The 27,179-nt window shown below is 36.0% G+C and overlaps 1 protein-coding gene across 5 annotated transcripts in view; it reads right to left on the reverse strand.

The window, feature by feature from the left end:
* Window positions 1-27,179, reverse strand: part of UBR1 (ubiquitin protein ligase E3 component n-recognin 1) — a 152,697-nt gene that overhangs the window by 85,197 nt on the left and 40,321 nt on the right. For all 5 annotated transcript variants that reach the window (XM_055537521.1, XM_055537523.1, XM_055537524.1 and 2 more), the window contains 15 exons: window positions 27,023-27,153; window positions 24,918-25,056; window positions 23,548-23,610; window positions 23,189-23,312; window positions 22,765-22,872; window positions 22,034-22,122; window positions 13,529-13,627; window positions 12,503-12,660; window positions 9,046-9,145; window positions 8,398-8,526; window positions 5,491-5,671; window positions 2,940-3,001; window positions 2,556-2,666; window positions 1,545-1,610; window positions 1,158-1,259 (listed from right to left, as the gene is read on the reverse strand). In XM_055537521.1, the coding sequence (XP_055393496.1) occupies window positions 1,158-1,259; window positions 1,545-1,610; window positions 2,556-2,666; window positions 2,940-3,001; window positions 5,491-5,671; window positions 8,398-8,526; window positions 9,046-9,145; window positions 12,503-12,660; window positions 13,529-13,627; window positions 22,034-22,122; window positions 22,765-22,872; window positions 23,189-23,312; window positions 23,548-23,610; window positions 24,918-25,056; window positions 27,023-27,153 (1,662 nt within the window). The remainder of the gene's footprint in view (window positions 1-1,157; window positions 1,260-1,544; window positions 1,611-2,555; window positions 2,667-2,939; window positions 3,002-5,490; window positions 5,672-8,397; window positions 8,527-9,045; window positions 9,146-12,502; window positions 12,661-13,528; window positions 13,628-22,033; window positions 22,123-22,764; window positions 22,873-23,188; window positions 23,313-23,547; window positions 23,611-24,917; window positions 25,057-27,022; window positions 27,154-27,179) is intronic.

The following is a 27,179-nucleotide window of genomic DNA, read 5'->3' on the forward strand; positions in this document are numbered from 1 at the left end:
AAACATGACAAAATTAGCTTTGTATTTTGTACCCTATTCTTTGGGCCTTTGTAAGTGACTTCTAATTTGAAGAATAAAATAATGTAATTCATAAATTACAAAGGCTACTTTATAAACCGGTATGAAATATTAAAACAATGAAGAGGTGATAAAACTCCAGAGACAAACTATAAACTGAAAAAAGGTAATAAATACAAATAAAGAATATCTTTACTAAATAGAAACAGGAAAAAGGTGAAGGACAGGAACAGATAATTCACTAACAAAAAGGAGAAAAAAAAAGTCAATAATCATGAAAACAAAGTCAACCTCACTGATAACTAAAAAACTGCAAAAATTAAACACCATCTTTCACACATTAGATCAACAAAGTACCAGTGCCATTACAGATGTATATACTGCTAGAGAGAGTCAGTTTGACAATATCTATTCAAGAAACATAAGAAAGGGTATGCTGCATTCTCCAGCAAATCTACCCCTAAGAATTTATTTTAACAAAATAAGTAGGCAAGTATTTAAACCTTGAGGTGCAGAGATGTTTAGAAGAGCAACAAAAATCAAAAAACCCCTTCAGCAATAGGAGACTAAAGTATAAAGTGCAATATTACACAGCCATTAAAAATTATGTTAAAAAAGATGATGCAGTTTTATACTTCTTTAATGCCAAGAAAAAAAAACGTATCACAATATTTCATTAAGCACAGGAAGCAAATTGCAAAATAGCACATATGAAAGATTCAATTTTTCCTTTAAAAACAAACACCACCAAAACTTTAAAAGTGATCATTTCTAGGAGGCAGAGTTGTATGTGATTTTCTTCTCCTTTTTGTTAATCTGTATACAGTCATCACTCAGTATCCTCAGGGGATTACTCCAGGACCCTTGCAGATACCAAAATCACAGATGCTCAAGTCCCTTATATATACTGACTAGTAGGTCGGGATTCTGCATCCATGTATATGGAGGGCCAACTACATTCTAATTTTTACAGAGTAAAAAGAATATATGTATGTACATTCAGAAGTATATGTATGTTTTATGTATGTGTGTGGTGCTTGGAGATATACATATATAAATAAATAATCTTATATATGATTAAAATAGTTAACATTAATATTTTCTTTGGATTAATTTACATATCAGTTTCTATCACTTACCTGGTCTTTTATGGATATGGTCTTGTTAAAAGCATCAGCAAGTTCATACCTCTGAAGTACCAGTAATAAGAACTTGTTGGGATCCATTAGAGATGCACCAATCTGTGAAAGAAATCAAGTCCCATAGTTCTATGTATTAAATGGAGAAACATTTTGTCTCTAGTAGTAGGGCTATGAGAATAAGGTAAATCTGCAGAAGATAATGTAGCAGTCCTTTCTGCTTCTATGATTCTATATTCATCTCAACAGTGAGAAAAACTTAAGTAAATAAAAGTATAATACAATAATAAGTTATAAAAAAGTTATTATGTTATAATATCTTCTCCTATTACAAAGAATATAGGAAGGAAGGTTATGACACACATCAGAACAAATTTAAATAGGTACCTGAAGCATAATGATATCTTTATCATACATTTCTTCTCTGCATTTAACATCTTGGTAATAAAACACCTATAAAATAAAAGGTAGAACAGAAGCTAAGAGAATCATTTTATTTCAAACAAAATTCTCAGCAAAAACTATTCTTTAAATTTTTTCTAAACTAGAAACCCCAATAACTACTTTGTAGCAGAAAAAAAAAAAGCTGTAAATTTATGAATCATTTTAAGGGATTTGGGAGGATGATGTGAGAAAATATGCATGAAAATACTTCAGAGTTTAAAATGCTCTATACTAGTTATTATTCTCAAAATGTGTAACAAAGTAACTGACTCCCCCACCAAGTTCAATTGCGAGAATTTCCTCCGTAGCTTAGCAGTAAAGAATCTGCCTGCAATGCAGGAGACCCAGGTTCAGTCCCTGGGTCCGGAAAATCCCCTGGAGGAGGAAATGGCAACCCACTCCAGCATTCTTGCCTGGGAAATTCCATGGACAGAGGAATCTGGCGGGCTATACTCCATGGGGTCACAGAGTTGGACATGACTGAGCAGAGAAAAACATACCAAGTTTAAAACACCCACTTCAAAAAAAGTAAACCAAATTCCTACAATCAATCAATGCCATTTTTCTCCCAAGCAGTATCTTTACAATTCATTTCCCATCTTTCAGGAAAAGTACTTCTCCTTATTTGCTCTAGAACAGAGGGAAAAATTGTAAGATGCTGTTCAATTAAGACTGGTGGTAGGAAGTTTACAGTTCCCAAGTAAGGTAATCTTCAGAAAAGACATCTATTAGTGGGAAAGTTTCTGCTGGTACTACCGGCTTTCACCTGACCTATCCACTTAAGAGGATTAAAGAAAATGTCCATATGATCACTAGAACTTCCTTGAGTTTACACAAGAGCTAGAAAACAAAAATACTGAGCAGAATCCAGGGATACAAAGTAAAATATAAATTAATAAAGGAAAAAGCAAGCAGAAAATGAACACACAATATGAATAATACGCCTTGCCATACCTGGCTAATGAGAGAGAGCCCATTTCTTCGCCACATCTCAGCAACAACCTGGGCAACCAATACCAGACAACGTAAAGGATATTCAACCAGTACCTCTACTTGAAAATCCTCCTGAAACAGAGTGAGATCAATGTCAATATTTCTCAGAGGTTTGGATGCTATGGCACTATATACATTGCTCCATTTTCTCATCTGTAAAATGGAAGGGCTTGAACTAGAGGACTCCAAGTCACCATGATTCAGGTTTCAATGTTCTATGACACAGACATAAAATTATTAACTGGGAATTATTCAGGTAGGTTTCAAAATATCTTTTTCTTCCCACTCAACCAAGAGGTATTTAGAAATAGAATACAAGCAAGTCAGAATTTAATAGTCACTTACAAAAGGCACAAATTCATGCAGTCTTGAAACAGCACCCAGCCTGCTCAAACGCACATGAAGACCTAAAAGTTAAAAAATGAAAAAGATGAGAAAGCAATAAACCCAGTTGATTTGTTTCCCAGTTAATTCATCAAGTTTGAAAACTTGTGAAATTTAAATATACATTAATTGAGCTTAGATATGACGCCTCAGAATGCAAAGTTTTGATTTCTAATTTTGAAACACAGTATTACTAACATATTTAAGATCCTACACTGTATTATTTATATATATATAAATATTATGCTGCTTCCTAAGAAATGATTTTCCTCACAAACCAAGTATCAAAAGAAATAAAAACTGTATAGCACAGGGAACTGTATTAAATATCCTGTGATAAACCATTATGAAAAAAGAATATACAAATGTGTGTGTGTGTGTGTGTGTGTATATATATATATGTATATATAACTTAACTATGTTATTGTCCAACAGAAATTTAACACAGCATTGTAAATCAACTATATCTCAATAAAATAAACAGAAATAAAAACTAATCTAGTTATTTCTTTTTGTAAAAATAGAAGTGACATAAAAATCACATGTCAATTATACCACATACAAAAATTACCTAACACTGATATCAGCAATCTGAATACAGATGCTAAATCTATAAAACTCTTAGAAAATAACATAGGGAAATGACTTTGCAACATTGGATTTGATAGTAATTTCTTGGATATGACATCAAAAACATAGGTAATCAAAGGAAAAATAAATTAAGACTATACCAAATTAAAAACTTTTGTGCATCAAAGGACACGAACAACAGAGTGAAAAGGCAACCCACAGAATGGAAGAAAATATCAGGAAATCATATATCTGATAAGCAGTTAATATCCAGAATATACAAGGAATTCCAATAACTCAACAATAAAATCTGATTAAAAAATAGACAATGGACTTGATCAGACATTTCTCCAAAGAATAAATATATATGGCCAGTAAGCACAGGAAACAATGTTCAATATCACTAATCATTAAGAAAATGCAAATCAAAACCACAGGAGATACCAGTTCACACTCATTAGGATGGTTATTTAAAAGAAAAAATAACAAATGTTGATGAGGATGTAAAGAAACTGGAATCCTTGTGCACTGTTGATGGGAATGTAAAATGCCGCAGCTGCCATGGAAAACAGTATGGTGGCTCCTCAAAAAATTAAAAACTAGAATTATCTTATGATCCAGCAATGCCACTCTATGGGTGTATAACTCCAGAACTGAAAACAAGGATTCAAACGGATATTTGGATACTTGCGTTCATGGCAACATTATTCAACAATAGTCAAAAGTTGTAAGCAACCTAAACATCTACTGGAGGATGAATAGATAAAAACAGAATGTGGTATGCAAACTATAGAATATTGTGCTGTGCTTAGTCGCTCAGTCATGTGCGACTCTTTGCGATGCCATGGACTATAGCCCACCAGGCTCCTCTGTCCATGGGGATTCTCCAGGCAAGAATATTGGAGTGGGTTGCCATGCCCTCCTCCAGGGGATCTTTCCGACCCAGGGATTGAACCCAGGTCTCCTGCACTGCAGGCGGATTCTTTACCAGTTAAGCCACAGGCAAGCCCAAGAATACTGGAGTGGGTAGCTTATCCCTTCTCCAGGGGATCCTCCTGACCCAGGAACTGGGGTCTCCTGCACTGCAGGTGGATTCTTTACCAGTTGAGCTACCAGGGAAGCCCACTATGGAATACTATCCAACCTTAAAGGTGAAGGAAATCTTATACACATCACAACATGGATGAACTTTGAGAACATTATGCTAAGTGAAATAAGCCCGTTATAAAAGGATACAAGAATGATTTCACTTATATGAGATACCTAGAGTAGTCAAGTCATAGAGACAGAAAATTTCTATGACAGTGAACAAGGAATGAGAAGCTATGTTGAATGGGTACAAAATTTCAGATTGGGAAGATGAAAAAATTTTGGATATGGATGGTGGTGATGGTTGTACAACAATGTGATTATACTTAACACCACTGAATCATATAACTAAGCATGATTAAAATGGTAAATTTTATGTATATTTCGCCACAAAAATATAAATACATACACTTCAACAAAGTTGTTAAAAGAAGAAAAAAAACTGACAGGGCCAATTTTCATGGACGAGCAAATCAAAGGATGATTGAAGGAAATCTATGATTTCTTTCTTTCAGTGGTGAAAGGAATAGTGACAGAATCACTGGTGCAATCAGATAGAGAAGAGGGTGAAAAAACTGCAACAAGATTTTCCTATACGCTTGGTTAGGCAGTAAGTTACCAAGTTGGTCCTAAAGTGTATACTATGAGGATCCATGAGTTGAGCCAGATAACAAAAGATCCGGGTAAACAAACACACTGACATGTCTGGTCACAGCTCTTTGAAGGACAGTGACAGTTCTTAACTGTAGTATCTGATCTAAGTATGTGCTCACAAAAGCAGTACTGATTCTACTATGACTATCTACAGAAAACAAAGCTAATAGAAACATGCAAGAACCAAATAAACACTCACCAGCAAGAGTCCTAGACAGTGGCAGATGTATGCTTACAAGATCTTCAGATACTTTGTAGGACTTAGTTTCCAAAGTATGACCACACAATTGTATTACTGTTTTGCTACTAGATTTGAAACCTGTACTGCACCTCATCACAGCTTTGTGACATTCTTTATAAGCCACTAGTAAGAGTTCTTCCTAAAAAGAAAATAAGAATGCAAATAAACTGATAAGTTACCTACTTTATTATTAATGTATCATTCAATAAATATTTACTATTAAATAAATACAAGCACAAAATTGTTCTATGTGTTATTAGAGCTACCTCAACAGGATCTGCAAACCTGTAGGAAACATTAAGACAGTCAGACAGACACACATACACAATCAAAATAAGAAACTGTAAGCCATGTAAGCGGTATAAACTAACAACTTTAACAGGGCAAAAAAAGAAAAAAATCACAGACAATTGGGAACACACATTTGTAAACATAGCTTTTGAGTGGGGTCTGAAAGAATATGCAGCTTAAGCATGGGGGGAAGTTGGAGAGATGGTAGCAATATAAGCAGAGATACAGAATAAGCAAACAGAAATAAGGGGAAGTACAACTCCTGTTCAGGGAGTGGAAAAGCATAAAATTTGGATAAATCAGAGGGCTCATGGATAGAATTAATGAGCCAGTAAACTGGAAATATGCCTTGGCACAGCCATATGAATTTGAATAGACTTGAGAGTATCTGATGTGTAATAATGTAGTCAACGTATTGTTTCAAGAAGAATTAGTGGGTGTCATTGAAGATGATGGATTGGAGGGGGCAATGTTAGGAGACAAGGAAACCAACAGAAAATTTTATTACTAAGTTAAGTGTAAGGTGATAAGGGACTCAGCAAGGGTGGGGCCAGTCATGGCGAAAAAGAATAAACTTATAGGAAATAGGATTATAAAACAAATTTAGGAGGAGGAAGACTCAAATCTGGGTGAGTATGGGAGGGAGATGAGTCAAAGGTCACTTTTTAAGAGCATTTCTCACGTGGATTTTATTTTTAAAAAAGAATTCTATAGTTAAATAAATTTTGGGACTAATCCTCTTAGAAATGATTGATTAACCCATTGATTTATCAAAGGTTTGAGAAGTTCAGTGGTTTAAAAAAATGTTTGATTTTGTTCAACCTAACATTTTTCAATCTTAACCTGAACACAAAACATTTTTTTCCCTCAAAGGTCTGTTAACATCTAACACACAGAACACAGTAGCTCTCAGATTTCCTATAATGGATGAATGCATGAATCATGGTGTCATGAACAGAACAAGAAAGTCAAGAAGAGAAAATGCAAGCTGGAAATAGAATGAAATGATGACAAATCAATTTACTCTATATTGAGTTTGAAATAGAAATGTAGGATCTAAGCAGTCATGTGCAACACACAAATACAAGTGATACTATAGCTTGGGAAAGTTATTTTATGAAGTTTTAATTGAGGTGGGAGAAATAAAAGATCTGTAAGAAAGAGAAGAAAATATTGGGGAATGTCTCGTTTACTAGGCAGAAGGAATTGAGGGGGAAAAGGCAGTCATTGATTGAAATGGGTAACCAATAATAGAAATACTAGGAGAAGAAGGTTTGTGAAAATCAGAGGGAAAGAGAATTTCAAATGATTAAGGTTCTCAAAAGAACACAATGCTACAGGTATTTAAGGTAGAGGGAAAAGACCTGAATTTGGTTACTGAATAGATCCTTTGAAATTTTTCAAGATACAGTTCCTATTAATTCGTAAGGACAGAAACCTGGCTCTAAAGCAGTTTTAGAAGCTAAAGAGTGGCAACAGCATATGTAGATGACTTCACATGATTTACATTCAGTAAATGTAGACATCTGCAGGTGTCAAGATGAACACCACACACTAACCTCATCTCCAACGATTAACCATGCCCTCCCCAAAGGTGAAGAGAGCCAAAAAACATGTGCTATGACAGATAACTGGACAATATTTCCTGTCCTTAATGTTCTATACAGCTACTGCGTTAGATTGAAGTCTACTGTGTCTGTGAGTGTAGCTGCCACTCTGAACCTGTGACCAGCTGCTGGTGGTGCAACAGAAAAGGAAAAAAGGAAGACAGAAAACAGTTTATGAGGTAGCAGTGGCAAGGGGTCTTTTATTTTCATTGCTTTTAAGGACAGTCCTGGTGTTTAAGGCAGATGAATGAAAGAGTGGGAAATACTAGAGGAAGGAAACTCCAGGAAGAAGTAATATAGATTGAGACCAAGAGTCTAGGTAGAGACAACACTTTAAGAAAGAAAGAGGTAAAAAGAGAGAGACCAATAGTGAAGATATATGCAGAAACTCAGTGAACAGACTATAGTGAGTAGTACAGAAAAACTGGAGAAGATGAAAAAATTTGACTGAGGTAATGTTAATTTTCTCAGAGCAGAAATAAATGAGGTCATCTTCTCAAAAGGTAATTTGATTAGGATTATGTTTAAAGAGGGTTATGGTCTAAAATTATTGCTTAAGGAAAACCATTAGTACTGTATTTTAAAAGTAATATTTTTAATGGTTTAAGGCACACAAGACTCTTGATTGAATAAATAGCCACCCACTTCCATTGTTGAACTATTTAAAAGTCTAATCTTAATTTTCATATTATTAATATTCATGTCAAAGGAAATAAATTTATTTAATTTATTAATTAGTGTGTGTTGTATTTTTTCAACTCCACTCTTCCCAGCAGTAAATGGAATACCATGGAGCACATTTTCTAACTAAGTGTAAAAAACTACAAATTTAATAAGATGATTCAAATATATAAGAAAATATCAGCAGTAATAAAACTTTACATCAAGGAAGTTGCATCATAAAACTGTGCTATTAACCATTAGAACACTTAAAAAGGCACTGATCCTCCTAACAAACTTTACTTACATCACAAGCACACCATTCTTGGAACATTAGTAAAATATTCTTCAACTGCATCTGTATAGCAATGGCAGCCTCCCAGTCAGGATCTACTTCTATGTGTTGCCCAACTTGCCTTCTGATTTCTTCCATTCCCTACAAGAAAAGAGTAATTAACATACATACATGCCCCCTCTTTCTTTGCTCCTCCATTGGCAAAATATAAAATCATCAAGGTTCATACTCATGTATGCTTCAGTATTTTTTTAAAACATGGCTATCTAAGTCAGAATGCATGGATTCAAACTCTCACTGTCACTCTCTAGCTGTATGATCCTGGTCAAATTATTTCTAAGCTATAATTCCCTTGTATGTAAAATGGGAATAATAATAGTAACTATCTCATAAGATTGCCATGAGGTTCAAAAGAAATAATGCGTGAAAATATTTACAACAGTTATCACATAGTATACAGTAATAAACATTAATAGTAACAGCAGCAGTTAACTAAGGTCTATGAAAGCAGGTTCAGTGAGGCAGTGTTTAAATTTTACTTTTACTTTGCTACAATTATTCTTTCTCAAAACTGTAATTTGCTCAAAACGAAACATGAAAAATTGGGATTAAATTTTTAAAATAAATTTATCTTACTGATGTACAGAAGAACTATCATACCTGCATACAGGTAAGAATCTTCAAAAAAGATCGAAAGCCTTCAAGGAACTGCATTCTTAATCTTTTTGTCCATACTGTGGGCTTGCTGATCAGGATGTATCTAGTATTTCAAGAGACAAAGAAACATTTTACTTTCCTATTTTGAGATAATTTTAAGGTTCTCAGGGCTATAGACAATGTTGATTCATCAAAATTATGTATTCAAATTTCTTACAATTCTAGGCAGCACTAGAATTATGCCAGCAAAATGTGAATGCTCTACCAGAGGCAGATGTCAAAGCTAAAGCCTGACTTCTCCACTCAAAAATTAGGCTGATTAAGTGAATCTAGAAGGAAACTAGCCGGTCACAGATGGACAATCACAATACAAATTTTCTAGAAGCATTCATACTCTTTACCCGAAGGACCAGATGAAATCCTCTCAGACTCAAAATACATGTCAAAACTACCTGTGCAGGATGTCTGCTGTCTGTGCAAACTGTTTCAGTATATTCTGTAAGTTAAAAACTAATTTTATTCATTAAAATGACATACTTTTACCCCTAAAGCAGGTAGTCATAAGAATTACAGAAAAATTGCAACGCATATAGTAGTTTGGCCTGAGGATTCAATACCTTTATTGTTGCTGCTCAGTATGACTAGAGATTTGTAACTTGGTGTGAATATTCCGGTACTGGTTACCAGAGCCTTTCAGTCCTGCCATCTGATTTCAGTACCAAAGATAAACTACTGCTGGTGGGTCAGGAAATTTGTAACAGACTTCCCACCTCCAGGCATTCTTTGCCCTGATCCCAGAAGGAGGATATAAACACCTATGTCATCCTGGCTTACATATCCGAATACATTTGTTTCAAAAGATAAACAGACCCAATGTTGCCTACAATTTATAAGAACAATACTTCTTTAGGCTGCAAAGAAAATGACTGGTTTCATGTGAAATGGGAAGGTTTACCATGAAATAAATTCTCAAGAAGGAGTAATTAATAATTGATAAAAAATTATTTTGCAGTCAGTCAACCCAAATCAATTCCTATTACACAACAGGTATCAGGAACAGAAACAGATACGATACCCAACCCTTGAAGTTCACAGTGTAGAGGGAAAAAACAGATATGTATCCTGGACACTGTAATCCAAAGTTAAGCTCCCCAAAAAAGGGCACAAAGGAAGTAATGCAGAACATAAAAGACAAGGCAAAAATATGGAGGAAAAATTAATTTTATTTGTAAAGATAATAAGGATTATGGTTTAATTTTTTCCTTTCTTTAAATATCTATTAATATGTTCAAAGTTAAAATACAATCATCTGGACTTTATCAAAGAAATAACTTTAAAGTATGTTAATTATATTCTAAACTTTTCCTTTAAAGTAAAAGTAAAAAAGGCTAAAGTTTAAATTTACCACAATGAATAAATGGTATCAAAGTTTGGCTGTTTTCTAGAGCACAGTGCTACTCAAAAGGTTGGTTCACACACCAGAAGTATCAGCATCAAGTAAATCTTTAGAAATGCAGAATCTTGGGTTCTAGTCAGATCTACTCAGTCTGCCTTTTAACAAGCTCCCACAATGATCTGCAGTCATTAATACTTGAGAAGCACTGATCTAGAGAAAAGAATTTGTTTCTAGTTTCTTGTGACTTCACATAGTTTATGCCTGACTCCTATAGGAGACCTAGGAAGTAAAGAAGATGCAAGAGACAGGAAGAAAAGAAAGAGTAAAGAAGAAAAGAAACAACTAAGAGGCATTAAGTATTTGTGGCTATTTCTGATTTAAAAGGGTTTCAAGAAGAAGTGGTGAATGAATAAGGCTATGGGGAAATAATAAGAATGACTACAAAATTTCTACAATGAGAGACTGAGAAATGGGGCTCAATAATTACTTGTAAAATGAAGGGAATATCTGATTGGTGTTTTAGGCCAGGTTTCAGACAAGGCTTTACTGCTGTTTATGTAGTCTGTGAGGCTACTTGATGTAGTGAAAGGAACATGAGTATTACAGATAAATAGTGCTAGGCTCAAATCCGGCCACTTACTAGCTTTATGACCTTAGGCAAATAATTATAATCTACAAATAAAGATTATATCACCTGCCTTATGAGAACATTGCAAGAATAAAATGAAGTAGAATAAGTTAAGTTCCTTAGCACACAATGGTCACTAATAAATAACACAGGACCCTTGTGAGAGTGAATTAAATAAGTCCTCAAAAGACATTAATTTTCCCTTCTCCTTGTCTTTAGAGATATGTCTACTTATATAAGGATGTAGAAGAGAAGTTGTGAGCATTGCAAGAGTGGGAAAACTTTAAAATTACCTTCCCAACCAAGGACCCTAAAGTTTTACCATAGGGGTAGGCCTCCCAGGTGGTACAATGGTAGAAGAATCCCACCTGCTAATGCAGGAGACAAGGAGATGCAGCCTGGAGGAGGAAATGGCAACCCACTCCAGTATTCTTGCCTGGAGAATTCCATGGACAGAGAAGCCTGGCAGGCTATAGTCTATGGGGTCGCAAAGAGTTGAAGTAACTCTAAATTATTTACTGTAGAGAATAATTATATTCAGAGATCCACAAAATAGAATAAAATATGGTAAAATAATGATGTGATTATGCACTACTTATCTGGATAGAAAAGGAACTCGGTTATAAGAATACTTCAGAGTAATGAGAACTACAGTAAAGAGATTTTTCCTATACAGCAGACCAAAGGAATGACAAATAGAATAATTTAACACTAAACATTAAGTACTGCCATTTGGAGTTTTTGTATATTTTTTGTTTGTTTTGTGTGATATATATCTCAGAGCTCTTTTTTTAAACAGCAAAGTAAACGAAACATATTTTGTCAATATATTCTTAAAATAATTTTTTGAAGTTTATGATTTATTGAATACTTTATATAGCATAATCCTTACAGTAGTCGCCATCTATTTTTAAAAAAATAGAAATTTATTTCCTTTTAGGTTCAATGATCCCAAATATGATCTATCATGTGATTTCAACTTTAGTTTAAAAGGAAACTCCATTCTCTTCAGCGAGAATATCTTAAGAAACCTTGGATGAATATCTATAACTTGATCATATGTATGAAAAAGGGAATTAAAAAAATTCACATCAACAAGATCGTTTGAAACTAACCACAAAGAGACTACGCAAGAGGGGCAGAAGAAAAATGCATGAGTGGAAGTGAGTGGAAGACATGCTGACTACAATGGAGATTCATTTAATGATCCCAAAAGACCCTAGTTCCTATGAGAGGCCCTTCCTCAGTATCTTCTTTATTGACCTGATTTTAACTTTATAAAAAGACTTTACTTAAGAGATTTACTGACATGACAGTCACAGTTCTTTGTACTCGTCATCACTAGATAACCAAAAAGATCAGATGTTTATTTATAGGATAGAATAAATCCAACTGTGTTTAATAGGTACCCTCACCTTTTGACTCGAACAACTTACTTTAGATCACAAATTACTGCATATACTCTTCCCAATTTGTCTTGGCTATAACCCTGGAAGTTGAATTTATTGTTCCTATCCAAATACTCAGGCAAAACTTCCAGGAGAGTTTCAGTAATGACAGAGATAACATTCTGCTCTTCAATAAGATGTCGAGCCTGTAGAATATGTCAAGAATATTGTCATTAGTATTAACTCATTATAGTATGGATTTTATCTATTCATTTGGTTGGTAAGTCATTTTGAATAAATGTTTGCTGAGCATCAAACACAGTCCTATTCTCACAGAATAGCAATTTCTGAGAAATTATTTTCTAAAAGTTTCCTACCTCTCAGTAACTAGAAAACACCTGTCTGAACACCCAAAGCCCATTACACATATTACTGACATGAATGTTTACCACTATTAATTATACAGTGAGCAAAGTAGAACAAATAGATATACTTCAGACTTCTATCATATACATTATGTATTCTGACATTTCCCCCTCACTCACAATTCAATTTCTCTTTCATATCCTTTTCTCTGGGCTTTGAAAAGAGAAAGTAGAAACCAAACTGACCATAAGAAACAGCAATGGTAGTAGTACAAAAAGGAAGCAGAATCCTTCACTCTCCTCCTAAGCCTTGCAGCACCATCTCCTGCAAATGCCTGACAGTCATACTCTCCCCCAGTTTTGCTGTATCTTAGGCTCTCCTCTCACCCTCAACAACAACAAGAGTAAAGGTATTAATAAGGCACTGCTCCTAAGTTACTCTAGACACTGAGAAACCAGCTCTGGTGTTCCCCTGCAGAAATGAGGACTTTCAAAGCAACTCAGAGACACCACTCCCACTCCACGAGTTACCTAGTCTTTGGGAACCATTAAAGTATTCACATGCTGATACCACTGAAGAATTATTCAACTTTCCAAGTGGAATAGAACATAGTGACTCAGAAATTGTTTTAATTCAACATTAAATAAAATTCTTTAAAAATAAAACAAATGTTACTTAGAAAGATTGTCAAGACTAATTAATACATACCAAAGTAGGAACAGTAAACATCTGAACTGAGAGTGCAGTTATAGAGATACTTCTGTCATGGTCATCACTGATATAGTCTTTCTGGAGCTGCTTGTAATACTGAAAGATACAACAATAAGTAGAGAAGCAATTATAAATGACTACTGAAAACTTTTAAAATCCCAGTTTTAACAGCTGCTGTATTTGTTTCTATGTATAAGATGGCAAGTATTATAATACCTTTTTATTAAAGGGAGATACTACAGTTAATAAAAATTTACTAAAACAGCAAGTAACAAAAGATCGAATAGGAATTCAGCTATCCAATCTAGTATAGTAAGAAATAATGATTTTTAAAAAAGAAAACACACACACACACAGAGGTAAAAATCATAGAGGACTGCAAAGGTGCAATATATCCTTTCTCCAAACAGAATCTGGGGCAATCTTTAGCAGATTTTCTTCCCAATGAAATAAAGCAGGGACTATATTAAATGCATTTAAAAACTGATATGACCCAGAAAATCAATCATCAGATTCAATCCAGCCTTAAACAGAATGGATGCTGGCTGTGCATAACTTCTTATCCATACTAATGCATACCAGATGAAAATCAACCCTGCTATCTTGCAAGAACAAAAACAATAATACATCCAGTCATGCCTCAAGCAGCTATTATATATAAGCACAGTATTAGATCCTTAACCTAAATATTTAATTCCATTAGAATTCACACGAAGTTTAACAGGTAATCCTAAGGATGGTGAACTGCTGTTGTATAAAGAAAAAACTTCATTTCAGATCACATACATGGTCCTTTATTCTATCTCTAAAGAGTTTCTGAAGAATAGAGTTGATAATTTGAGTTGTCATCACCTTTCAAGAAACCAAATATCTTAGCTGCTTTCATCAATCTAATTATAAAATCAAGGAAGTGCAAGTATCTTATCCCACATTATCATTTACCTATGATAACCACTATTTCATGTTCTGCTTCCAATTCCATTCTGATTCTACCTCTGTTCTAAGTTTTGCAGAATTTTGTGCAACTCAAAATCAGAATAAACTAACAAGTATTTCTTGCATACCTCTGTATAAGACAAAGTAAAAGATTTAAAGAAGTACATGTTCTAACTAATTTAACTTGAGAGACACACAAGAAAATATAACAGTGTAAGGGATATACAATAGATCAACAAAACAATATTAAAAAGCTATAGAAGCAGTTCTAAGAAGGCGGAGGGAATAGGACACTTCCTCCCACAAATTCATCAAAAGATCATGTGAATGCTGAGCAACTTCCACAAAACAATTTCTGAACACTGGCGGAAGACACCAGGTACCCAGAAAGGCAGCCCATTCTCCTTGAAAGAAGGTAGGACAAAACATAAAAGACAAAAAGAGAGACAAAAGAGTTAGGGACAGAGACCGGTCCTGGGGAGGGAGCTGTGAAAGAGGAAAAGTTTCCCAAACAGTAGGAAACCCTCTCACAGGTGGGTCTGTGGGGAGTTTCAGAATCTCAGAGGGCAGCATAACCGGGAGAAAAAAACAAAAACAAAAACCCACAGAATACTCACCTAAACACAACTGCCAGTGGAAAAGTATCCCAAACGCTTGCGTTTGCCACCAGCCAGCAGGAGCTGGACAGGGAGGTGAAGGCTGCATAATCGGTGCTTAGGATAAGGACTGGGCCTGAATGCCCTGAGGACAATCTGAGGGAGCTAACGTGAGATAGCAATCCAAACTGTGGGATTGTTGGAGAGGAAAAAAAAAGAGAGAACTTTCCCGCAAAAGGCTCTAAAGCACAGCCTGTGCTGCTTACAGAACAAAGGATTGAGCCAATACCAAAGGAGAGCTAGCGGGCGGTGTACAGGCCTCTCCCCTCTGCTGGAGGCAGAGAAGCAGGTGTGTGACAGCCAGAGTTGGAAGGCAAGGGGCTGCTCCAATCTTGGTCCCAGAGATGGGCATCCTCCACTAAACTGTGAGCAGGCTTCCAGTTGCTAACCATGTCCTCCTGGGATCCTGGACAGTTGACATCTGCCAGGAGTGTCGCAGCCTGAGATCAGCTCACCATAAGAGATATGCAGCCTACCTGGGAAACCACGTGGCTGGGACTGGGGAGGTGATTAAGACGCATGTTCCACCTGGGACAGTGCATTTGCCAAACACCTGGTTGCCTGAGCTGCTTAGACCTGGGAAGGGCACAAAACGCATGCCCAACCTAGTCTGTGCCCTTGCGGAGTACCCGAGAACCTGAGCAGCTTAGACCTGAGAAGTGCAAAAACTGCAGGGCCTGCTTTGGACAATGCCCCTGCAGAGCACCCTGGAGCCCGAGCAGTGTAGACCCAGGAAGCACATGCTGCCATGAGCTGGGGCAAACCCAGTGTGGTCCATACACTGCGAGCACTCCCCACACACGCCAGCAATATTTGTTGGCAGTGTCCCTCCCTCCCCACAACACAACTGAACAAGTAAGCCTAAATAAGTGACCACCTTTGCTTCCTTGTGTCAGGGCAGAAATTAGACACTGAAGAGACTTGCAAACAGAGGAAGCCAAAATAAAGAAGAGGGAACAGCTTTGGAAGTGTCAGGTGCAACAGATTAAAACCCTGTAGTTAACATTGACTAAGCACTGGAGGGGCCTATAGACCGTGGGAACAAGTACAAGCTGGAACAAAGAACTATCTAAAACTGAACTGACCCCACACTGCCCACAACAGCTTCAGAGAAATTCCTAGATACATTTTTACTATTATCACTTTTTCATTTTTTTAAAGTTTAACCTCTTTATTACTCCTTTAATTTTCATTTTTATAACCTACTGTTATGTTGCAGGAAAAAAGACCCTATTTTTAAAGCAAGTTTCATATATATATATTTTATAATTTTTTGTGATTGATTTTGTTTTGTATTTTCAATATTGTTTTTTTGAAAGTCTAACCTCTACTCTAGACTTTTAATCTCTGCTTTTTTGGTATTTGTTATCAATTTTGTACCTTTAAGAATCTAATCTTCAGGATCCATTTTCACTCAGGGGTGTGATTACTGGCTTGATTTCTCTCTCCCCTTTTGACTCTCCCTTTCCTCCCCCAGGTCATCTCTAAATCCTCCCTCCCCCGTCTTTTCTCGACTTAACTCTGTGAATCTCTTGGGGTATTCTGGGCTGTGGAGAACACTTAGGGAACTGATTACTGGCTAGACTTGTCTCTCCTCTTTGACTGCCCCTTTTCTCCTGGTCATTTCTATCTCCTTCCTCCCTCTTCTCTTCTCTGTGTAACTCTGTGAATCTCTCTGGGTGTTCCAGATTGTGGAGAGCACTTAGGGAACTGATTACTGGCTAGACTGCTCTTTCCACTTTTGACTCCTCTTCTTCTCCTCCTCAGAGAAGGCAATGGCGCCCCATTTCAGTACTCTTGCCTGGAAAATCCCATGGATGGAGGAGCCTGGTGGGCTGCAGTCCATGGGGTCGCCAAGAGTCCGACACGACTGAGCGACTTCACTTTCACTTTTCACTTGCATGCATTGGAGAAGGAAATGGCAACTCACTCCAGTGTTCTTGCCTGGAGAATCCCAGGGACGGGGGAGCCTGGTGGGCTGCCGTCTATGGGGTCGCGCAGAGTCAGACACGACTGAAGCGACTTAGCAGCAGCTTCTCCTCCTGGTCACCTCTATCTCCCTCCTCTCTCTTCTATTCTCTATGTAACTGTGACTCTCTCTGGGTGACCCCTGCTGTGGAAAATTGCTTCACCATTAACCTAGATGTTTTCTCATCTGTGCTGTATGGATGGAGAAATCTTGAGGCCACTATAAGAAAAGGACAGAAAACCAGAGGCAGGTGGCTTAGCTCTAAAACTTGAGAACATCAGAGAATTCCTGATTCCAGGGAACATTAATAGACAAGAGCTCACTCAAAGCCTCCATATCTACACGGAAATGAAGGTCCACCCAAGGGACAAGTTCCAGAGCAAGACATACCATGCTAATTCTCCAGCAAAGCAGGAACACAACCCTGAACATTAAAAGACAAGCTGTCCAAAGCCATGCCAAACTCACAGACACCCCAAAACTCACTACTGGACACTTCATTGAGCTCCAGAGAGAAAAGATCCAGGTCCACCCACCAGAACACAGATGCAAGCTCCCCTAACCAGGAAACCCTGACAAGCCACTAGTCCAAACCCACCCACAGGAAGCATGCTCCACAATAAAGAGGAAACACAAACTTCCAGCATACAGAAAAGGCACCCCAAACACAGCAATCGAAACAAAATGAAAAGGCAGAGAAATATTCAGCAGGTAAGGGAACATGATAAATGCTCACCAAACCAAACAAAAGAGGAGGAGATATGGAGTCTACCTGAAAAAGATTCAGAATAATGATAATACAGCTGATCCAAAATCTTGAAAACAAAATGGAGTTATAGATAAATAGACTAGAGACAAGGATTGAGAAGATGCAGGAAATGTTTAACAAGGACCTTGAAGAAATAAAGAAGAGTCAATCAATAATGAATAATGCAAAAAAAAAAAAAGAATAATGCAATAAATGAGATCAAAAACACTCTGGAGGAAACCAACAGTAGAATAACTGAGGCAGAAGATAGGATAAGTGAGGTGGAAGACAGAATGGTGGAGATAAATGAAGCAGAGAGGAAAAAAGAAAAAAGAATAGAAAGAAATGGGGACAACCTCAGAGACCTCTGGGACAATGTTAAACACCCAAACATTCGAATCATAGGTGTCCCAGAAGAACAAGACAAAAAGACAGGGCATGAGAAAATACCTGAGGAGATAATAGTTGAAAACTTCCCTAAAATGGGGAAGGAAATAGACACCCAAGTCCAAGAAACCCAGAGAGTCCCAAACAGAATAAACCCAAGGAAAAACACCCCAAGACACATATTAATCAAACTAATGAAGAGCAAATATCAAAAGCAGCAAGGGAAAAGCAACAAATAACATACAAAGGGATCCCCATAAGGATAACAGCTGATCCTTCAATAGAAACTCTTCAGGCCAGGAGGGAAAGGCAGGACATACTTACAGTGCTGAAAGAGAAAAACCTATAACCAAGATTACTATTCCCAGCAAGGATCTCTTTCAAATATGAAGGAGAATTCAAAAGCTTTACAGACAAGCAAAAGCTGGGAGAATTCAGCACTACCAAACCAGCTCATCAACAAATGCTATAGGATCTTCTCTAGAAAGGAAACACAGAAAAGGTTTATAAACTCAAACCCAAAACAACCAAGTAGATGGCAACGGGATCATACCTATCAATAATTACCTTAAATGTAAATAGGTTGAATGCCCCAACCACAGACAGACTGGCTGGATGGATACAAAAATAAGACCCCTATATATGCTGTCTACAAGAGATCCACCTCAAGCCAAGGGACACATACAGACTGAAAGTGAAGAGCTGGCAAAAGATATTTCATGCGAATGTAGACCAAAAGAAAGCAGGAGTAGCAATACTAACATCAGATAAAATACACTTTGAAATAAAGATCACAAAAGAGACAAAAGAAAACTATACGCCAATCTCATGATAAACACAGATGCAAAAATTCTCAACAAAATTCTAGCAAACAGAATCCAACAATCTATTAAAAAGATCATACATCATGACCAAGTGGGCTTTACGCCAAGGATGCAAGGATTCTTCAATACTGCAAATCAATCAATGTCATATAACACATTAATAAATTGAAAGATAAAAACCATATGATTATCTCAACAGATGCAGAGAAAACCTTTGACAAAATTCAACACCCATTATGATAAAAACTCTCCAGAAAGCAGGCATAGAAGGAATATACCTCAACATAATAAAAGCCATATATGATAAACCCACAGCAAACATTATCCTTAATGGTGAAAAACTGAAAGCATTTCCCATAAAATCAGGAACAAGATAAGGGTGCCCGCTCTCACCACTACTATTCAATATAGTTTTGGAAGTTTTAGCCACAGCAATCAGAGAAGACAAAGAAATAAAAGGAACCCAAATTGGAAAAGAAGTAAAACTCTCACTGTTTGTAGATGGCATGATTCTCTACATAGAAAACTCTGAAGACACCACCAGAAAATTACTAGAGCTAATCAATGAATATAGTTGCAGCATATAAAATTAATATACAGAAATCCCTTGCATTCCTATACACTAACAATGAGAAAAGAGAAAGAGAAATTAAGGAAACAATCTCATTTACCATAGCAAAAAAAAAAAAGAATAAAATACTTAGGAATAAATCTACCTAAAGAAACAAAATACCTATATATAGAAAACTATAAAACACTGATGAAAGAAATCAAAGATGACACAAATAGATGGAGAAATATACCATGTTCATGGATCGGAAGAATCCATATAGTGAAAATGAGTATACTACCCAAAGGAAACTACAGATTCAATGCAATATCGATCAAGCTACCAACGGTATTTTTCAGAGAACTAAAACAAATAATTTCACAATTTGTATGGAAATACAAAAAGCCTTGAATACCAAAGCAATCTTGAGAAAGAAGAATAGAAGTGGAGGAATCAACCTGCCTGACTTCAGACTACACTATAAAGCTATAGTCATCAAGAAGACAGTATGGTATTGGCACAAAGACAGAAATACAGATCAATGGAACAAAATAGAAAGCCCAGAGATAAATCCATGCACCTGTGGACACCTTATCTTTTACAAAGGAGGCAAAAATATACAATGGAGAAAAGACAATCTCTTTAACAAGCGGTGCTGGAAAAACTGCTCAACCACCTGTAAAAGAATGAAACTAGAACACTTTATAACACCATACACAAAAATAAACTCAAAATGAATTAAAGATCTAAATGTAAGATCAGAAACTATAAAACTCCTAAAGGAAAACATAGGCAAAACACTATCTGACATAAATCACAGCAAAATCCTCTATGACCCACCTCCCAGAGTAATGGAAATATAAGCAAAAATAAACAAATGGGACCTAATTAAAATTAAAAGCTTTTTTGCACAACAAAGGAAACTATAAGCAAGGTGAAAAGACAGCCTTCAGAATGGGAGAAAATAATAGCAAATGAAGCAATTGACAAAGAATCTCAAAAATATACAAGCAATTCCTGCAGCTCAATTCCAGAAAAATAAATGACCCAATCAAAAAATGGGCCAAAGAACTAAACAGACATTTCTCTAAAGAAGATATACAGATGGCTAACAAACACATGAAAAGATGCTCAACATCACTCATGATCAGAGAAATGCAAATCAAAATCACAATGAGGTACTATCTCTTGCCGGTCAGAACAGCTGTGATCCAAAAGTCTACAAGCAATAAATGCTGGAGAGGGTGTGGAGAAAAGGGAACACTCTTACACTGTTGGTGGGAATGCAAACTAGTACAGCCACTATGGAGGACAGTGTGGAGATTCCTTAAAAAACTGGAAATAGAACTGCCATATGACCCAGCAGTCCCACTGCGGGGCATACACACTGAGGAAACCAGAATTGAAAGAGACATGTGTACCCCAATTTTCATCGCAGCACTGTTAACAATAGCCAGGACATGGAAGCAACCTAGATGTCCATTGGCAGATGAATGGATAAGAAAGCTGTGGTACATATACACAATGGAATATTACTCAGCTATTAAAAAGAACACATTTGAATCAGTTCTAATGAGATGGATGAAACTGGAGTCTATTATACAGAGTGAAGTCAGAAAGAAAAAGACCAATGCGGTATATTAACACATATATATGGAATTTAGAAAGACAGTAATGACGACCCTATACACAAGACAACAAAAGAGAGATATAAAGCACAGACTTTTAGACTCTGTGAGAGAAGGCGAGCATGGGATGATTTGAGAGAAAAGTATTGAAACATGTATATTACCATACATGAAATAGATGACCAGTCTAAGTTCGATGCATGAAACAGGGCACTCAAAGCCGGTGCACTGGGACAACCCAGAGGGATGGGATGAGGAGGGTGGGAGGGGGCTTCGGGATGCGGGACACATGTACACCTGTGACCAATTCATGTCAATGTATGGCAAAAACCACTACAATATTGTAAAGCAAATCCTCCAATTAAAATAAATTTTTTAAAAAAGATATAAATTTGTATATTCTAGCCTCAGATAGTTAAGTATAACTGTTACCCATCAAATTTCTGCCTCCTTTTAGCATGTATATATATCTGTTCCTTTTCCGTGCTCTTCTTTCAACTAGTCACTGCTCTTGTTACAATTTTAACTAACAGACAAATGATTAGAAAAGATAAATGTACTCATAATTGTGACAACTTCCTATTGCTTTGTCTACGCAAATAACAGGTCATTTTCCAACTATCTCCTCTTAGACTACTGTTTTCATACTACCAAATGTGAAGTTAAATGATGAACTTTTTGAAAAACAAATAAGCTGTAAAATTAAATTCCTGATCTGTAATTATCCCTTTTGTTTCCATTATTTCACTTACAAAATGGTTTTCTATTTTCATTTGTTGACATCTATTTATAAAGAGCAATTACCTTCACAAATTCCATAGCAAAGAATTTTTTGTATTCCATCTCCATAAAAAAACTGCTGAAGATCAACTCGTGAAGGATCTTACGGGCACCTATAAATCATTTTGGGGAGAAGTGGGAGGAGCATTGCCAAAGCAAAGAAAACATTTTAGCTATTAGTAGTGGCAGAACACTATAAAAATATTTCACATGCTAACAGACTTCAAGGACTCAAATATTAGTGGCGCTTATCACGTTAATATTTAAGAACTAGAATTTGAGATACATACATGTAATGCCTTTTCCCTTATTTTCTGTACCCGTCTCACCGCTGTACCTTTTACTTCATCCTACTTCGCCAACCTTTCTCCATTTCTTTATATTGTGTCTCACTAAAAACTATCCTATGTACCTTCCCTTCTCCATCCCCTTAAGGCTTTCTCTAAATTTTTACTTTTGGGTCTTCGTTTAGATTTTAAAAATGAAAATTAATATGGCTTTTATAATGGCATTACTACATGAATACATACATACTCTTTTTTACTGGTTCTGACTAATTGAAAAGGCACTACAATTAAAAGGCAATCTTCCTGGGTTTTAACACAGAGGAATACATATTGACTGCTTAATATCACCCTGAAAATATAATATCTTATCAAGTTTATTGATTTAATAAACAAAAGAGATCACAACTCCACTACAGCTGTAATATTCCTTTGCTTCAAAGCAAGAAGTGTAAGTAAAGATCTACCTACCTTTATAAAGTTTTGCATCCCAAAGCATTAACCTGCTTATGAGACAGGGATTCTCTGAGCCAGGTTCTTCTCTAAGGCAAGCTTGGCAAAAGATCTGTCTGAAGTCACCTACAAACAAAAGAAGTTACATAGTTTTTATTCTTAAAGTATTTCTCCCAAAAATACATTTCCTATAAGAACATATGAAAAAACTAACAGTAAATTCTCTCATACTTGATGTCAAGAATAATTCTGTCAACATCAGAGAATCAAGAGCCAAAAAAACATTATTCATAGCATTTGAAATGCAATACTGAAAATAATCAAAATGCATAAAAAACAAACAAAAATCATTTTACTTTATACTCAACAACATTTTAAAATCTGTGGCTATTTAAAAAGACAATATTTTATGAAAAATAAGAAAAACAGGCTATATGCTTACTTGAGTAGCTCATAATTTTATTCATCCAGGACCCCAGACGCAAAGCAAATTTCTGATGCGCCATAACCTCAGAGTGTAATACTTCTACATGAAGTGGATGTTGAGAGACATTTTCTGAATGACTCTACAAATGAAAGGAATATTAGAAACAAACTAGTTTTTAAATTTTTGTTTTAAAAGTTATCTAGTTCTCAAAAAAACAAATCATATAACTGTTACATTTTCAAAACTCTGGGTCTAAATGCTCCAAACTTATGTTTACTTAGGATGTCAAACCACTTCAACAATATAACTGTTTTACTTGAGCTCTTGTACATTCCACTTAACATTTTCGTTTTGACCCTAATTCAGAAAATTACCTTTATATCTTCCTTTGCTTCCTGGCAAGCAGCAAAAGCACCTGCTTTAACAGCCCGACGGCCCTAATTATAGACAAACATGAGAATTAAGTAGTAGATTGACAATCCCAATCAACAAATAATATAAAACCCAAAGACCCAACAAGCTCTTAATTATTAATCATTTTTGACCACCTAAAAATCCTAAGATTGATAACACCTATAAGATAAACAGACTCTTGACAGTCCCTTGGGCTGCAAGGAGATCCAATCAGTCCATTCTGAAGGAGATCAGCCCTGGGATTTCTTTGGAAGGAATGATGCTAAAGCTGAAACTCCAGTACTTTGGCCACCTCATGCGAAGAGTTGACTCATTGGAAAAGACTCTGATGCTGGGAGGGATTGGGGGCAGGAGGAGAAGGGGACAACAGAGGATGAGATGGCTGGATGGCATCACCGACTCGATGGACGTGAGTCTGAGTGAACTCCCGGAGTTGGTGATGGACAGGGAGGCCTGGAGTGCTGCGATTCATGGGGTTGCAAAGAGTTGGACACGACTGAGCGACTGATCTGATCTGATCTGATCTGATGCAGCTTCAGAACTTTCAGTGCCACTAGTAGGGAATTTCTATGCTTTAGGGACTCAGATTTCTTATTTCACAAGAATGTCATTATTTACTTATTGTACTCTATTAGATAACAATAAATTAGCTTTAATAAACTACTATTATTAATATAGGCCTTAGATACTTTTCATGAGTGAAACTGAAATTCTTTAACATGTGTTACATAATATACATGTAGTCCACTAGTGGGTTAGAGGTGTGGCCTAGCGGATACTGACTTCTCAAGTCCTAGAATCACAATACCAGTAACTAGTGTCATGATGCTTCTTCCACTGTGTTACACTCCTCTTGAGGGTAGGGATTAGGTTAATATTTCTTCTGCTTATCTGAAGAACACATTTTGCTTTGGATGGGTGTTAAATAAAAGCTGAGCCATGTTATCAACATTATTCTATAAATAGTTTTAATAAATACTGTTAAGCTAACCAACTTTTCAGGATTCATGTATTTAGTGATTTATTCAATAATTTACAGAAACAGAACTAAGGTTGAGCTGACACTCTTAACTGCTCTTTGCCAAATATATTCAGTAACTTTCTATTTAGACTAAAAAAGGAAAATAATAGAAATCTAAAACTATAATATACACACACAGAAAAACCAAGTTTCAACCAATTTACTTAGGCTATAAGGAATAAATGAAGAGCATGGTTGTACCTAACACACTACGAAAGCACTTGGCAAGGGCTACAGAGCTACTTGGCAACACCCAATTTCCAGGAAGCTGAAGAAGACAGTATAATAATTCAAATGAAACTCACGAACCTCTTTGTCTATGGCGGTGGTGTGCATCTGGGCCTCTGCAAGTTCACAGTCAAGAGCTCTTTGTAGACTGTATATGACATGGTCATATGAATGGTGTTCGTCATTGAAAAGGACACAGTAGTATCTATCATTTTTCTCCCTGTTTAAAACAAAAAGATACATATTCAGACACTGCAACAAATAAGCAAAGGAAAACATGAAAACCAGACTAAAATAAAAAATGCCCTGTGATGAGTAGCACCATGTAGTTTCCTATGTATGAGAAAAGTGAAAGTGAAGTCGTGTCCGACTCTTTGAGACCCCATGGATTGCAGCCTAAGAGGCTCCTCTGTCCATGGGATTTTCCAGGCAAGAATACTGGAGTGGGTTGCCATTTTCTTCTCCAAAGTACCACTCTAATACTAGTATAGGAGATGTTAAGTGGTACAGTGCCATAAAATTTTAAAACTCTGATAAAAGTATCAGTTTTTTCATGTTTATCCCCGAATTTTTCTTACTTCCAGAAGTAAAATGTTATTCTCATTAAGTGGCAGTATATCTTTAATACCATTCATAACTCTTGCTAATCTCCCACTCTGACAAAGGGAAACAAACCTCAGGCTCAGAACTTTCAAGCAGGGAATGATAAACAGTCAAGATTTCACTAACATTTAGTTTTCATTTATTTTTGTTTCTACCTTCTATTTATTTTAAGAAGTACTGGTTTTATAGTACATTGAAGTTTTTTTTTATGGTGTATAGATTTTAAGTGCCAGCACTACCGTTTGACTGCAAAACCTCAGACAAATCACTTAAGCATTTAATCTTGCTGAGATGATGGTATCTTTTACATCTCTAAGAAAAGATGTATAATATCTCCATTTGAGTGTGAGGACCTTATAAAATATGTGAAAATGGTTGTGTGCTACAGCTACACAAATGTCAGAAATCACCACCAGTTTTAAACAGATTATAATAATCTTCCACTAAATAGTCAATTGATCCTCATAACTCTAAGAGGCAGCTTTTCTCAAGCCTCTTGTAGCTTAGGAAATAAGAGATTCAAAAAGACTTCTCTTTCGTCCCAAAGCCAAGAAACAATGAGAATTAGAAATCAGATCTGTGAATCTGAAGTACAGTGCTGTCTACCTACATGACCACATTCAAGCAACCCACCCTTTTTAGACAGGCAGACTGCTAGAATTATGCTTACCAACACAAAATTTCTTAAAGCATTTAACTGATGCTATCAATGTATTTGAAATTAAAACTTTTTTGGACATAATTTCTGATGACCTTTATTTTTCCAAGCAGTTTATGGTCCCGTAAAAGTCAAAATGATACATTCAATGTCTTTAAAAATTGAAATTCTTAAGTCTTTCTCCTAAAAGAATACAAATAAACCCAGTAAACTCAAAAAACTGTATTTAGATTTGTGAAACTCCTAATATTACACAGGTAGAAAAATTCCCACAAGGCCCAAACTGTATTTCATATCAGGTCTTGAATTCTCTTTCGCCTCTTGCAAATTAAGAGCCAATATTGCTGTCACTAAAAGACTTATGGTTGTTAGAAATTGCTGGGTTTTAGCTAAAAACAAAAACAAAAAACTTCTTAAATTCCTACACGTGAAATAATCCTAGATCCTAAAGCATAGGACAAAGGGATATATCTCCTTATTCTGACCATCAAAATTTTTGATCAAGAAAAGTGCTAAAGATCTGGACTACAAGGGAAACACTGTTCTGAAGTCCCCACCTTAGTTCACGAACCTCTCAGGGAACCTGGAAGTTGGTCCAGGCCAGGATCAAACTGGGAAATTTACTTCCTTGCTGGGATGAATGGCTGCTAAGAACTTGTAAATCATTTAGAACAACACCCCCAAAATGTTTTTTCTTAAAAAATCAGAAGCTCCTGATTAAGCCCTTCTTTTGCCTTAACTTCTGTATGATGTCTTAGCAGAGCATTTCATATAAATGGACATTTTGGAAAAATTCTCTATATAAAATTTTCACAATGATAGTTAAGTTAAAACACTAGATAAAAACAAAAGACATTTTTCAAATACTCATTTTGCAATATAAATAACCATCATGAAAACTTCCCCCTTTAAAAAAATCCCCTACCTTTTCTGGAGTTCAGGAGGCAGTTCTTTTTCTTCTTCCCATATAGTCATTTCTACAATGTATTTTATCACCGAAGGGAATATTTTCCTGGCTTGGGCAATTACCTCTTCATTCAATGGACAGCGTAAGTTCTGCAAGAAAGTATAGAAAAACATAT

Source organism: Bubalus kerabau, chromosome 10, assembly GCF_029407905.1.
Source record: "Bubalus kerabau isolate K-KA32 ecotype Philippines breed swamp buffalo chromosome 10, PCC_UOA_SB_1v2, whole genome shotgun sequence".
NCBI classification, from domain to species: domain Eukaryota; kingdom Metazoa; phylum Chordata; class Mammalia; order Artiodactyla; family Bovidae; genus Bubalus; species Bubalus kerabau.